The following is a 16,401-nucleotide window of genomic DNA, read 5'->3' as shown; positions in this document are numbered from 1 at the left end:
CAACCTAGGGTTTAATTGATGAAATATTGATTAAATTGCCTGTATAAAGTTCCCCTGAACTCTTCAGTCAAATCTCCGAGACAGGTGTATTTCCATGAGTCTTTCATCTGCTGTGCTGATTAATGCAGTGGTACGAGTGCTTCATTACTGAACAAAAAGAAAGGTTATGAAATGGAAGCTTCATCTTTTTTTATCAAATGTAATCATAAGTAGCTTTCAAGAGAAAATGAGGCTTACAATCAACCATTATGGTCTCGACAAGGTCTTTGGTAATGTATCGGTAATGGCCTCTAAAGTTTCCCTCTGATTGATATACACCATCCTCAAAAGTGTTCCAGATTTCTGGCTGATTTCTGTGTACCTGGAACTGACAAATTGCTTAAAAAGATAAGTGTCCACTTTCTAAACGAGACAAGACCACGTTTCACAAATAGACTAGAAGCTATGATTACAACATGTATGAGAGATCTTTCAGTGTCCATGTGCCATTTTCTTGCCCTGAGAAAACATTCAAAGCAATGATTTGGATTGAGAGTATGATTGCATCAGAAAGCATAATTGATGGCTGCGGATAGATAAAGTACAGTGCAACATAATGTGAAAGACAGCGATAACCTCAGATGGGATCATAAGCACCTTTCAGATGTCACTAGTCACCTGTCTGTGGTAAGGCCTGTTTTAGAGGGACACACGCACCGTGTGACTGTTTACAAAAAAACCTAAAGTGAAAGCATTTTAACAAATGGGCTAAAAGTGTTTGATTCCCAGTTTACATTTGTAAGGATTTTTTTGAGACACTCTGAAAAATGCCTTACTACAAACCTGCCTGTTGAAGATCTTCAACAGCTCTATTTAAAATCCTATGGGATCCTATATTTGATTGACTTTAACAATCTACACAGTCAACACTAATTAATTAATTAATTAACCGTCTTCGGGCAAAGTGCACAAGACGATATTTTCAATTAATTTAAACAGAGTTTGCCATTAGCTAAGCAATAATCACAGACTAATTGTGTAAAATTGCTCACTTTTAATAAGGCATAATTATTTTATATAATTTTCATATACTTTTCAGTATGGAACAAATCTTTATAATATATATTTCTATATGTTATATAAATTAATACCTGCCTTAAAATGCTACCTATTAAAGCTGCTCACTAGGTTTTGGAATGGAGACAAGGTTTCACAGATTCTGCTACTTACAAGTTTCCACCGTTTTTACACCAATGGGCCTGGAACACAATTTGATCAACTATCAAATGCTGAATATCATCTTTGATTTTTAAACATTCGAAAAAAACTAAATGCATCCATATAGAACCTGAATTTGCACTTTAAATGGATTAGATTGTGCTGGTCTTTCACAGCTCGAATGGGGCATCAGTGTAATGAAGAAGCAATCAAGCTGTCCAGTGGAATTGAGGGGTGAGTTGCTCAAGGCTGAAAGCCTCAGGTATAGACAACATGTTTCACAAGTGATTAGGTGCCAAAGGCGACTGACAGTAAAGATGACAGCTCTTATGGATAATTGAACGGCCATATGCATGTGGAGCTGAGTGACTATGTTTAGTAATCTCTTATGTATCTGATATTAAAAAATGTTACTGGTTGGGATTATGATAATAATATTACATCAATCACAAAATGCAAAAGTAAAAAATATTAGCCTTATTTTTGTACCTTTATAGATTGTAAATCCTGATTCAGATCTTATCTGCATTGGTTGTGCGAGTGGTTTATACGAGAGACGAAGATTTGATATCTCAATTTGGCATTTCAAACAGTCCTTTAGTATGTTTGATTGGAAATACCCAATAAATCTCTGTTCTAGCTAAGTGTTTGGATGTGTGATTTTGCAGTTAGGTATGATCTGTGTACTTTAAAAGTCTCATGTTCCGTTTACCTCAGAAATCTCAAATTTCATGATATTCAGTGGAACTGAAAGCCAGTGTTCTGCTGAAAACCATGAACATGAGACCAAAAAAATAAATAAAATAAAATAAAATTATCTCCTTTAATCAGTTCCATCTTCTTTTTTTAGAAGAATTTTATCACACTGTTATCACATGCTATGCCCCAAACTTCCAGAACAACTTTTAAAAGCAGCTTAACTGCAGTGCACTTACGCTAAAGAAATAAAGGATTTTTTTTCATATACTTTCTGTGCAGTATGAACACAACTACTTATTCCCCTTTCTCGGTTATTGATGTACTGTGAAAAGATCACTGGCAGGGTGTTTGTTATAAATCTCAGACAATAGAAAAGGCTGAACTCTGCACTGTGCAACACATCTAACCAAGCCATAGGCCTCATTTATTTGATTTACCGACTGTGTCGCTAAGAGGAAATGACAGAGTCATCCAAGCAATTACCAGGCACAGGAGAGGCCCATCTCCCATACTCATAAACCGTACCAGCAACCCCTTACACAAGGTTACCACATCAGTACGCGATCAAACTTTATCTCTAATATGTATCTCATAGAAATTTTATGCATGAGAGTAAAAGTAATAACTTGCATATGGCAGTCATGACCAAATGGAATTTCATCAGCCCTTATTGGTTTTAAAATGCAATATGTGTAGCCGCAAAGAGTGACCAGAATAAAAATCACCTGCTAGCTCATTACAAACCAATGTAAGCACAGTTACAATACGCTGCCAGTATCTGGCCTTATGGAGGAGACGACATGTGTTTCATAATCATAAACATGATTGCGAGTCAGACAGCCTGTATTACAGGCAATTTCCCCGTACCATCAGTCAGCCTACGACTGCACCGCATAGACACAATCAGATCTAATTAACGTATGCAGATTTCTTCATTAAAAGCAGGCAGACGCTAATGAGCTGTTGTATTTCTGATAGTGGGGGGTGACTGGATGCTCAGGAATGAGGACAACCTCTGGAAAACCTGCGGGAAATGGCTGCAAGCTTCCATTAGCCAAACAAAGACGGTCCAGAGCAGCTGGACATGATGGCAGCTGCAGTAAAGCTGTGATTGAGGAGCTCCTGCAACTAATGACCCGATGAATTATTATTGCGTGTGATAGAACCCTTTGGGCCTGGAATGTGAAATGACCATTTAACACTTCAACAATGAGGAATTGTATTGTAAATGTCATTTTAAAATAGGTCAGAATTCACTGAAAAAACTGCACGGCCACATTTTTATTTTATATAAGTCTTCGTTTTCATCCTGATATATCTAAACATCTTTGAAACAAAATAAATCTACTTTTCAAGCTTTTAATCAAATTTCAGTAGTGAAAAATGTAATTGTAAATTCCATTTTACATGGAAATTCTTGGCCTCAGCCAGCCCAGAACTTCATCACAACCTCTCTATACAGCTATGTTCATCAACTCCTTCCAGGACAGCCAGGAACTTTGGAGTTGTGATGGATGATCAGTTAAGCTTCACAGATCATGTTGCTACAACGGCCTGGTCCTGCAAGTTTGCCTTATACAACATTAGGATAATTAGACCCTTCCTAACAGGGCAAACCATACAACTCCTTGTCCAAGCTCTAGCTCTCTCCAGATTGGACTATTGTAATGATCTCTTGGCCGTCCTTCCTGCATGTACTATCAAACTTCTGTGTAACGGAGGCCAGCGGGTGCTGTGCAGATAAACCTCACTCCCCCTGATCTCAAGAGACGCACTAGCGACTGTTGCTAGTGGCTGCATTCTTTAGCCTCCTTGTTAGTGCATGCCCCCCAAGCCGGAGACCCGGGTTCGAATCTCACTTGTAGGTGAGGACCCAGGGAAATGGGTTACATTGGTGCCGTGACCCGGAAATGAGTGAGGTTTAGGGGGTTGAGTGTAACGGAGGCCAGCGAGTAGGTGCTGTGCAGGTAAACCTTACTCCCCTGATCTCAAGTGATGTGCTATATGGCACTTGTATATTGTTGCTCTCTTGTTGGTCTGATCATTTCTACTTTGTAAGTTACTTTGGATAAAAGTGTCTGCTAAATGGCTAAATGTAAATTGTCAAATAGGTCTGAAAATATTGTATGTATAGTATAATATAACATATCGTATAGTCTTTCTTTCCAGAATGTTATGTCTAACATCTGTGAATCAAAATAAATGTACTTTTTAAACTTTTATTTAAAATGAATAAATTAACAACTAAAAATAAATAAATAAATAAGAAGAAAATAAAAATACAAATAAATTCACAAGTGATTTTAGTTACCTGAAAGGGCAGTCCACAGAATGGACCATGAAACATCTGACCAATGGATAGTATTATTGACCAATAAAAATAATGGTATGTAGTCTCTGCCAATTATATATTTTTTAACTGAAAAACAGGAACAACAACACTCAATAATTAGGAAAATTATGTATTACAATGCAGTCTGGTTTGGTTCTCTTTGAATAAGTAACATAATTTCCAGTGCACACTTGACACTGTTCACAGAGCCCAGCGGGGTATTAAACTGATGTATATATTTGTGTTCTTTCATTTGATCTAGCAGTATGGTGGTGCTCTGTTCATGTACATGTATCCATGTATATTCATAAAGTCTGATATGCACCATAAGGTTATTATCCATAAATGTCAGCAGATAATTAATTAGTTCTGTCTTCTGGCTGCTCCCTGTGTCTCATTAGCAAAGCATGGACGAATAACTCCATTCATATTCATACCAAAAATATACAGACCTACTCTTTCTCTGTTAGAGTACAACCGGATTTCTGTGTTGACATTGATGCAAGGTCTAACATTTCTACCGTTCTTTTTTTGTCTTTATTTTAATTCAATTTCTATCTTTGTAACCCCTAAAGTGTGACTATTTGGGGGTCAAATGGTGTCTAGAGATTTGAATGTGTGAAGTGCTCTCAGAAATTCAACATTTACTCAACATTTCAATAATCTTTGCTTCTGAAACAAATCTAAGGTACCATTGGTAAATTCTCAGCGTTCAGCTAAGCCAAGTGCTCATTACAACATTTATTGAGGCTTTTCTAGCTTTTGCTTTTGTGAAACACGCTCTAAGTGCTACAATGGATTCAGGCCAGTTGAAACAATTTTAAAATATCATCCAGCCAACGTATTTGTATGTACATCAAGCTTTTGTACATATTGTTTGGTGACATGTTGTCAAAAATAATCTCTCCTGTTACTAAAAGTGAGTGAAAATGTATTCCAGGTTTGTCATTACGAACTATATTGTAATTGACTGCCTTCACTGACTGCTCTGTTAGGCCTATATTAGGCTTTATTTTAATGTCTTCATTTCCTAAAATGCTGTTAAAACACCCATTCATTAGTTCTGAATATAGACCTTTTGATTCGACCAAAGCAGTCCTGCATGGTGCAAGTAAACTAGTCTTGGCACTTGCAAAATAGATAATTACATAAATAAAGAGGTGGACAGGTGTTGACATAAATCTGATTGCTTGTTCTGTTTGAGAGGCAGAGACTTTCATTATGGCTTCATTATTTCCTGTCCTTCATGTTGATGACATCACAATAAACATTCTGAATGCATAGCTCCTGCCGGACAGCTTACCTCAATCATACACTTTATGACTGATAACCCCAGGGCTTATGATTAACAGGCACTTATTGACATTTAGAGAGTACCTTCCAGATCTCAATGAAGAGGATAACAGTGATTTGGGTATTTTTCACATTTTTCAAATTTTCATTTGAGGTTTAACCTTTGGAATGAGGAGAATGTAACAGTGTTGCAAAGGCTGCAAAGGTATTATGTCTCCTGTGCCTTTGTACTTCTTTAAATTATTATTATTATTATTATTATTATTATTATTATTATTATTATTATTATTATATATATATATTTAAAAAATAAATAAATAATTTCTTTTGTTCAGCAAGGATGCACTGAATTGATCAAAAGTGACGGTAAAGACATTTGTAATGTTACAAATTATCTCTGTTAAAAGTCTTTTGAACGAAGTATTGAAAAAAAATAAAGAAGGAAAAAAAAGAAGAAAAGATTTCTGAAGGATCACATGACACCCAAGACTGCTAAGAGGTTTCTTTTATTTCACAAACATTAAAAAGTCTTACCAGTGCCTATACCAAATCCTATACTTTTTCAATGCTTTTTGAACAAATCAAACACAAGCTGCAGCCATTTAAGACAAGTTTAATCTACTCTTGTTTCTAGTCTGATATAAAACAAATTTAAGGAACCCAATTCTGGCTAGAAAATAGTGACTTTAATTTTACTTAAATATACCATGCCAATACCTTTTGCATACTGGCCTAAATGTAATGCATGATTAGAAACAATAAACATGTTTAGATATGGTTGAAAATTCTTATTTTGTTTATATGATCTGATAAAATTAAAAATAAAGTGTTCAACTAATAATATACAAAAATGAAATGTAGCTCAATCAGTTTCTTGCCTAAAGAAAAACAGAACAACCAAGAAGAAATATTTGTCTTGGGACAGTATATTTAGTTTGTTGATCTAATAAAACAATTATTTTAATGATGATCAGAAGGTTAAAGTGTGAGACCTAAAAAGACAGAGAGATGGATGAACACATAGAGAGAGAGAGAGAGAGAAAGAGAGAGAATGAGAGGAGCCTGTCCCCTCTGTTTGAGAGAGCCATGTTCTGGCTCTGTCTGAGATTCTCATCCTCACAGCCTGTGAGGCATTAACCGCACGCAGCCCTTGACACGCCTCTCCATCTCTTTAATTATTAAGCATTTATCTCAGTATGTCCCTCAGGCATGCCTTATCGCAGGTGAGGAGGTGCGCCGAGCAACCCATGGCATCATGGGAGATTCTGAGAGAGGGCAGATTAGAAAGGAGGAGCACCTGCCAACAGGCTTACTGCAGGATTTGCTCACTGAAGTCTGCAAGGATTCATGCAATGCTTCACATGTTCACCGCTTTAAGAGTAAATTCAGGTGCGAGTGCATGCTAGTTTGCTTGAGTTTGCGCAAACACTACATGTATGCTTTTATGGGAAAGGGCTGCTAAATAATGACTCGCAGTCTTTCAGGAAGCTGCACGCCCTTGCTTTATCTTAAGTGGGATGCCTAAAAAAATGCTGGATGACTTGTGTTATGTGCAGATTACAGAAGGCGTTCTTCAGCCTTCAGTCTTAGCCAGGGATTTGTTCACAGAGCATGATGGCACCTCAGTTTAGCATTCTGAGTCAAAAGTTTTTATTAATATGAACATGCAAGCTTGTTTTTGTGGGTGTTTCTCAGAAAAGACTGTGAGGAAAATAAATATTAAATGATTGTTTTTTTTAGGCAAGTTACTCTTTCAATTCTGAGTGACACATTATTTGAATTTTTCCAAACCAAACAAACACTGTGACCATAAACTGATCAAATCTGCCCATATAAACATGATTTATGTAGTCAGTAGGCGAGGAATACATAAAATAAATGCTAGGTCAGGAAAGGTTATAGTTAAATCATATCATTCATATTTCTGAATGACCTCTAATACATAATAAAAATAGCAATATATGTGATGTAGTAGCTTACGCCCAGTAAAGCCCTCAAAGGTTTTATCATTATTGCCATCATCTGTCATTATGTTTAGTCATTCACACTGGATCCCAATGATAGTAATAAGTACTATTATCATAGTGCTGCAAAAACAGGACAAACAAATTGCTTGCTTTTTACACTGTGCTGTCATTTTATGGTCTGCTTTGTCATTTAAATGCTAAACATTGCTTAAAATAACAACTTATACAAAATGACAATTTTCTTAAATGCTTGTAAAAATCAATTATAAATGTAATTAGGCATAGGTATACATTTGTTTCTCTTTAAGCTAATTACATTAGGCAAGAGTGTAATTAGAGCAAAAGCAAACCCATTTAAAACAGCAGTAAAAGCAGAGCGAATGTTTGTAGCCGTATGGTATTTACTCAGCGCTGTGTCCAGGCTGTTATCGAGAACTCCCTTAAGGCATGTCTGTGGTTGAAACACATTAACAAAAGAAGCAATAATGACGGTTTCAGCTAAAGAGAAACACAATACAAATAAACATCGTAATCTAGCTCTAATTCCCCAGCTGCCACTGAGAGCAGAGGGAATTCGACGCCAATATCTAATTCTGCGTCCTAATTTACTCTTTAAAAACATACAGGATCATCTGAAAACACAGAAGTTTTAAAGCTCTCCAACTGATGCCATTTTGAGTCTATTGACTGCTGTATGAAACTTGTATTATGATATTGTATGGGGGAAAAAGTCTAAGGCAATCAGTGTGAAGGTTTAAAGGTATAGTTCACCCAAAAATGTAAATTCTGTCATTAATTACTAATGTTACGACTTTATTCAACACTTTCTTCTCTTCCGTGTCAGTCTTCGATGGGCATTTACAACAGATTAAAACGTTGATCACTAACACTGAAGCTGTGTTTCTGTCTATGGAAGTTCAGAAAGCTCTCGGATTTCATTAAAAATGTCTCAATTTGTGTTCCGAAGATCAACGAATGACTTGCAGGTTTGGAATGATACGAGGGTGAGTAATTATTGACGGAATTGTAATTTTTGGGTGAATTATACCTTTAAGCGGAGAGCATATGAAAAAAAAATATATATTCTGTTATATACTTTTAATATATATATATATATATATATATATATATATATATATATTACAATCCAAGCCTGACCACACATTTAAAAAAAAATATATACAATATATGTACTTTTTTAAATATGTGGTCAGGCTTGGATTGTAATAGTGTGGTTCTAAAATGGGGACAAAAGTTTGGTGCATTTAAATGTTTTTTTTTTGTTGCTATTCAAGATAATTAATGCAACTTTGGGGTGTATCTTTGCAGGAATAAATAAAACATTTTCACAGCACTGGAAGTACTACATACACATGTTGCCAAAAATTGCTGTTAAAACTCCCAACATGACATTAACATACATTTCTACACACAAATGACCTCCTTATTGGATTTTTGACTCTTTGATGCCCATTGATTGTGTTAATAGTGTAATAATTCATGAAGCACAGTTCACACAGACTTCACTTTCAATCCTTTTCAGTATGGGAGATCTGCATAACCAACTTGAACCCTTTGCGAAATCTACACACACTCACGTAAACTTCCCTATCACATGGATTCCTACTGAAATTATAGTTTCTGCTCATTAAAATTCACAGAACGACAATATATTTAGGCAGAGATTCTAAGATTATATAGGCACTGATTTCTTTATGCTGTAAAATGTTATTTCTTGCCTGCAGTGGAACCAACTTTTCCAGGTTTCCCAGTGGGTCATTTGTGCAAGTAGTGAATTGAACTAGATTTTGAATTGACTAGTATAACCTGGGGGCTCGTAAAAAAGTTAAGCAATTCTCTCAGGTTAACCATAAAACATCACATATACGGTTGCGTAGGGTTGGTTGGATTTAAAGATGCTCTGGGCTGAACTTTGTTTTATCTGCTCATTTATCATATCAGACCCATTTAGGAAAGCCTGAGAGGGTTGAATGAATCATTACGGAAAGCGCAGTCTGCACCCTTAAAACTGTTCTCAGTTGGGCAGCCATTATCTACAGTGTTCACCCTGATTGCAGACCATGTGTGTTCAGTGGACAGCCAAGGCCAAGGACACTAATGCCCGGGTGAGTCTGTTCTTGCTCTCCAGTACTTACACTTCAAGGTGCAGCACACAGCAGGAACCCCGAAGGAAATGTGGAAGGTTTCTTTCAAATGTGGTCAGCCATTCTGGTTCTCCATTTCCACAGGTCACCGGATCCAGGACAAGGACAGGAACCTTTAAGGACCATTGAATCTCAACTACATTCATTCCCCACACCACAGATCTAGTGGCTGTGTTCCAAAACCTAATGAGCATTCTTGCTGTCTAATGCCCACAGGCAATACTAACTGAAACAGAGCCTCACAAATGATTTTCTTAGGATGCTCTACACAACAGCAACTCATCAGTGCATCACAGCTCTTAAGACAAAATTTATTGGAGGTTCAACACTTGATTTCCATGTTGATATGCATTCTAATTTGGTAATTTGTTAATTAAAACGAAGCTAAAATAAAATAATATAGAACTATTACATTTAAATTGGGCCAATATGTAAATTTGTTTGTTGAAGTGCTAAAATAAGATAGATAGATAGATAGATAGATAGATAGATAGATAGATAGATAGATAGATAGATAGATAGATAAAAATAAAAAACCTAAACCTAAACAGAAGCATTAAAAAAAACCTGAATAAAATTGACAAAAGCAAACAAAATAACTAAAACTTTAGCTAAAATTATAGTATAAAAATATATCAAATAAAACCTAATCGCACAAACATAATGTATTTTATTTTATTTTATAATAAAGTGTTATTTAGCAATATTTTTGACAATGAGTGTTTGGCTCTCTCATTAACACTGTTTAATGTACTGTTAATTTTCTGCCAGGACATTATGCATTAATTTCACACTTCACATAATCACTAAAGTTTATAAATTGCATTTCTTTTTAATTCTTTAATTCTTGATTTTTAAGTTACAGCACATTATTTGCAGTAAATTTGAACATGAATTAACATAAATAAAAAAAATTGTTACTCTGTAAATGCATCTACATTCAAAAATCTACTGTGTTTCACAGTCAACACACAGGCTATGGTTTTTTGGCTAGGTTTAAAGGAAAAGAGCACTTTATTCAGGCCCTGAATAAATGTCTACAATTCCTGATTGGAGTCTAACTTTAAATAATTCTACATGATAAAAAGAAGGCTTTAAAAAGATCATACTGGTAGATACTGCTTTCTGTGATCGGCCTCATTATAATAATACAGTACATTGTGCCTTTTTTACAGTCAAGGATGAATGCAATGCCTTAGAAGTTAGCTAAAAGATGTCAACCCTTTGCTGCCAATATTTGGTGATACGCAAATCATGAAGCCTGAAAATACAGCCTGTGGACAGCTTGCTAGGTTTTGGAACACAGCCTCTTCTTGTTGCTATCATAGACTATGACAAGTGATTTGTTACACAAATGCAGGCTATGCTCAAAAATAGCAGAGTCCAAAAAACGTACAACTTTTATATTGGGACACTTTTATTTACAGAAGAAAAATTACACTGGATTACAAGAATTCCACAGGTACAGTTGGGTTTATGGAGTGCTCCCTTTAGATTGCTGAAAAGAAATGGGCAACATTCCACAGAGTTCTATTGTGTTGAACGTGGAGAGCCAGGTGTATATGAAATACAATGCTGAAATAATGCAAAAAATCTATTTTGTGAGAAATTTGTTGGCCCAAACTAAAGTGAACATGGATCTCAAGACTTAATACTCAAACTCTGACTGGTAAAATGAGCATGCGTCTATGCAGTATGCCATTCCCATCCATGTTATTGCAACACTAAGATCCTGATCACCAGCAGACCCCTCATCTCTTACATAACCAAGGCGCCTTTTCTCGGAATATCCCAAAACAGAATAGATTTGATTTCCAAAAAAAGCTAACTTTATAGCGATATCTCTCTGATGCATCTGAACCCAGCTTCCTGGGCATCTGCCCTTCTTTAGCGCATGATATCTTTCAGTCAGTTGTACGCAATATATTTTTTGAAAGATAGCCAATTCTGATAAAAATAATTCATAATCAGTTATGTGTGACACTAAGACAGAACCAGGAATGAATCATTTTTTTTTGTTTGAGAAACATTCCAAAGAAATAACAAGTATATTTACAATGGTGCACTTTAATAGTTATTTATAATGTTTTCTTTATGTTCATGTAAAACTTGGCAACCTCTACTTTCTTTACATGTCACTCTCATTCTACATTCCATGCTCACTAGTACACGCATTCAAACGCCCCAAAGACAACACGTCCATGCTCAGATGCACCAACTTACAAACTTTCAGACGCTTCTAAAGGAAATTAACTCTTTTTGTTTCCAAAATATCTTGACATGAAAGTATGTCTCAAACTATGCTCCCTTGATTTTGATGAAACGATAGTGTTTAAAACAAGGACATATTTTCATCCACAAAAACACTTGGAATCAATGAGAAATTCATTGTTCAAGCCGTAGAGTTGGGCATGTGTCAGCGCTCAATTCCAGGACCACCCATGTACCATGTACTCAGTTTGAGGTCGTGTGGTTGATCCTCCCTTTGCTACTGAGCATTCGGTAATTTCTTTGCATTTGGGCATGACAAATAGTGGCAAAAAGGCTAGAAAATAAACACGTTACCCAAACAGTGACCCACAAACTACAACACGGACCGTAAACGGAGGTGAGGGATTTCTACACGTACTGCATTAAAAAGCGATGTTTGCGCAACTACACTGGAAAAGTGCAACAGCCGGATCCCAAAAGAAAGGGGGAATGAGAGAGCAAGAGAAAACATGAAGCTTACAGCGTAAACCCAACCTCTTCAAGTAACAAAGAATCAGACAAAGCAACAGCAAAGCCTTGAAAAACAAAAACTTAAAAACAAACCAAAAAAAAAGGCCCAAAACAAGCAAGAACAAGCACAAATAAACAGGAGCCTGTTTGTTGAGCAGCAACCTCCGAAAAAATGTTTCACAAAGCAGTTTTCGCATGGCCTCTTCTGATACCCCGACGACGAGTCTCTAACAAAGGATCTTACAATTGGTTGGCGTGTTCTTGCTTGTATTTTCATTAGTTTGCTTGCTGTTGGTCTCCGGGTGGCTCACTTTGCATGTTCTTTTAGAGAATAGCAGGGCCTCCATTACGCTTTACTGTCCTCCTGTGTCATATGCAGGCTGTTGTCACCATGAACTTTGATTTCGATTGTGTCTGGTTTCAGCGTCTCCTTGCCGTTTTCCTCTTTTAGTGGCAATTTCCTGTAAAAAAAAAAAAAAAAAAAACTCAGGTGCACAGTGGTCAGTTTTACAGGGTCGACAAAAGCACATTTTCAATTAACAACTGGATACTGTGGGTCCCCTGAGGCTAAAATTGAGACTTGAGGGTGCTTTTTGCAGACCAGAGTCCATTTGTCACCACAGGTCGGCTCGTTTGGTTGGTTTAATGAACTTTTTGTACCGTTGACATGCCTGAAAAGGTGGCTTGGGCTCAGGTTTATACCCAGCACTGAACTACACAAACAGATTTTGAATATTTTTGAAAATACTCTTTCAAAATTCTGTTTTCTATTCTGTTTAACTCGGGAATCACATTATGAAAGTAAAAAGTCTATTTTAAGTTAACTCTAATGTCACCCAAGGTTTATAAAAGTATGTTTTTCATGGGTTATTTGTGTGATCCTCTCGGGCCACATAGTGAGCACTGATGCACAATCGTGTCTGTGCATTATCTCAAAGATTCCTGTGTGGCTCTTCATCACATTGGATTGTACTGGAAAGGAACAAGCCTCTGTTCACTGGGATTATCATCACTCTAATTACATTATTAAAGTCTAGGTCGGTGTCTTTGGGTAAGTATAGAGTGCATATCAGATGAACACAATAGTCTGTATGCTAGAACATCAAAGCCGTGCTGCTTGTTATCGGAGCTGAAGACAATCACAGTCTTTAATCTCTTTGAACTTTTAGCAAAGTACACCTGACAGAAGTTTTTCCAGCTAGGAAAGACCCAGACTGACACTGCATAAACACAGATCATTCAACCTGCAGACCAAAGGACAAATTTCACAGAGGAAATGTGTCAAGAACCGTCAAAAAAAAAAAAAACTAGCCGGGGCAAAAACACATTAGTATTAGTAGTAAACAATGGATTGCGTAGGTCAAATGATTTATTCAAAAACAACAAACTGATAAGACTAAGTACTTCACACTAAGTACTTCTTCGACGTACGTACATGCTAAAGAGATAAATACTGATTAACTGCTACTGTACAGCTGTCACACATGTCTCTTCCTGGGTTACTTGAGGACTTTGTATTGCAGCATATCTTGCTGGCAACTGATGAAAAAACTTTTATAGCAAGTGTAAGGTTTAAAGCTAATGTTACTTTTACGTTAAGTAATGCATTATAATGTGGTACTCATTATGCTGAACGGAGCTGGACGATGACACTACTGAATCATTGATTACTGTATTGAATTTTTCATTATTACACACTATTTTCCTATTGAATACTGTAAAGCTCCTTTGATATAATCTGTATTGTTAAAAGTGCTATATAAATAAAGGTGCCTTGACTTGATTATAAAAAACTATTTGTACACCAATTATTTTTTAGTGTTGAGTGAAAATGATTTAACTTAAATATTTATATTTCTTAAATATGCAATGGGCCTTAAATATACATTCAATAATTATATTTATATGTCATTTTAAAGTCACAGGAAACTTTCAGCTGAATTTGTCATAAAATAAATTAACTTAATTAAAAAGATACAAATTAAATAAATAATGCCTTGTTGCTTGTAAAAGTATTGTGCTTTATTTTTAAATATCTTTGGATAAAAAAAGCATGTTAAATGCATAACTGATGCAGAAGGGATACTCACAGGTAGGCAGCTTTGCCCTCCTCTAGCTCTTTGCTCTTGCCACTTGTGGCTGTCTTTTTGCTGCAAAGCTTGCGGGTGATGCACATGAGCAGGCCACACTGGCGCAGGAAGAAGCAGCTGACGTCCACTAGCACGAGCAGCAGCAGCAGGCCAGCTAACCCTAGCCCAACCACTGCGCCCAGGCCCAGGCCGCTGAACAGCGAATCTGCTGAGACAGGATGCACACATAACCATCAACGATGTGCCTCAACACTCTATCTACAATTATTTCAAAGATAAAAATCCAGAATTAGATTGTGTAAAAAATAAAATGGCTGGAAGGGAAGGGATGTAAAGATACTGTAAGTCAATTAAAAGCATTCATTAAACATAATACAGTAAACCAACAATCTTCTACCAACGATGCACTAAATGTAGGTACCTCATGTTATTTAAGCTTGCATTGAGTTTATCTTTAAGGTGATGTAACTCTAAAGACTTTGCATGAGAAAATGAGGCTGTCTGAGAAGCAATTCAGAAGAAAAGATCCATTTTGAAGGAACACTCTGGGCAACGCTGCTGCTCTAAACACATCAATCACACACGCTGTTGAAAGTAGCATTGCCATTAGCAAAAGCATCCCAGAAGTCTGTGGTTTAATCTGGACACAGTGACAGGGCATCAGAGTGAGAAAAGTGTCACATGTTAGATGGGAGGAAGACAGGTATACTAAACAGAAGCCAAAGACAGACGTTCATGTCAACAGAATTACGTTTTATAGGTTAAAATAATTTTTATAATAATTTGTTGAGTCTTCATTTGCAGGTTTCCACTTTTGCAGAAAACGAATGAATAAAAAATTTACATATATGAAAAACTAAAAACTAATAAAAATGACAGAACAGAATCGTTCAAATTCTATGAACAACATCAACATTACAGAAGCAATTGTGTTTATAATTGTCCTTATTTAAACCTACGATTATGACCTTCAAACATCAGATTAGGAAGATCGATTGCCATCATGATCCTTTGACCATTTTCAAATGTCTCCATATTAGAATATCAGTTCATACATGAACAAGCTGCTCTCAAAGACCTCAGATTTATTGACCCTGGTATGGTTTTACTTTGGATGCATGACCACCTCCACTCTTGACTTATCAGCCAACACATCTGTTTTTTACCATCTTATGCCTTGCTCACCCTGAGAAATGTGTCCTCGCTCCTATAGCTGATTTGTTGTTGATTTATGACATCATTAGAAGCTCAATTTAGCATCTCGTTAATATCACTTATCCTGCAGTTCCACAAATGGGCGTGATCCATCCGCATCGGAGTTCAACGCACTCAATTAATTAAGTACGAACGGTGATTGAGACTCAGCAATGAGAAGCAATAACTCAAGCTCGATTGATTGTGTCTGGACTGAAGGGAGGTCTGTGGGTGGGATCCCAGCAGATGACTGACAGGGTAATGAAGCTTGTAATCATGTGTGGGGCTTAATGGCTGTCACGCCGATACATGACTAAGTAGGGCTTAAACAGGACCATGGTTTTCTAGTTTGGAACACTTTTACATGGAAAAACTTCCAGCTTGAAGTATAGGCAGCAGGAGCATGTGAGACCCTGTTAATGCACTTTATTCAAGATTTAAGTAGTGTATATCCCTCTGCCTTTGAGCTGCGCCACTTAATCATTCAAACACTTACCTCTGCACTTACGACACCAATAAATGATAAAAGCTGGAGACAGGAAGGGGTTTTAAAAATAGACCTCTGTTAAACCAGAGTACATATGTTATGAGGAGGTTTCAGATTATAGTCAAATACCATGGAAATCTATGTGTGTGTGGGTGTGTGCAACACTTCCATACCGGTCTTTACACCACTTTTAGTCAAAATGAAATCAAAATAGAACTTTTACTACAATACCTGTTCTTGGTTTTATTGTTAATAC

General features: G+C 36.5%; 1 protein-coding gene across 1 annotated transcript in view; it reads right to left on the bottom strand.

The window, feature by feature from the left end:
* Positions 1-12,571: 12,571 nt before the first annotated feature.
* Positions 12,572-16,401, bottom strand: part of LOC113108469 (neural cell adhesion molecule 2-like) — a 179,652-nt gene continuing 175,822 nt past the window's right edge. Inside the window, exons 16-17 of the mRNA XM_026271619.1 lie at positions 14,465-14,669; positions 12,572-12,835 (exon numbers count right to left, since the gene is read on the bottom strand). Of these exons, the coding sequence (XP_026127404.1) occupies positions 12,721-12,835; positions 14,465-14,669 (320 nt within the window). The 3' untranslated portion in view covers positions 12,572-12,720. The remainder of the gene's footprint in view (positions 12,836-14,464; positions 14,670-16,401) is intronic.

Source organism: Carassius auratus, chromosome 9, assembly GCF_003368295.1.
Source record: "Carassius auratus strain Wakin chromosome 9, ASM336829v1, whole genome shotgun sequence".
Lineage (NCBI taxonomy): Eukaryota > Metazoa > Chordata > Actinopteri > Cypriniformes > Cyprinidae > Carassius > Carassius auratus.
Note: the sequence above shows the minus strand (reverse complement) of the source record. Positions and strands in the feature narration are given on the sequence as shown.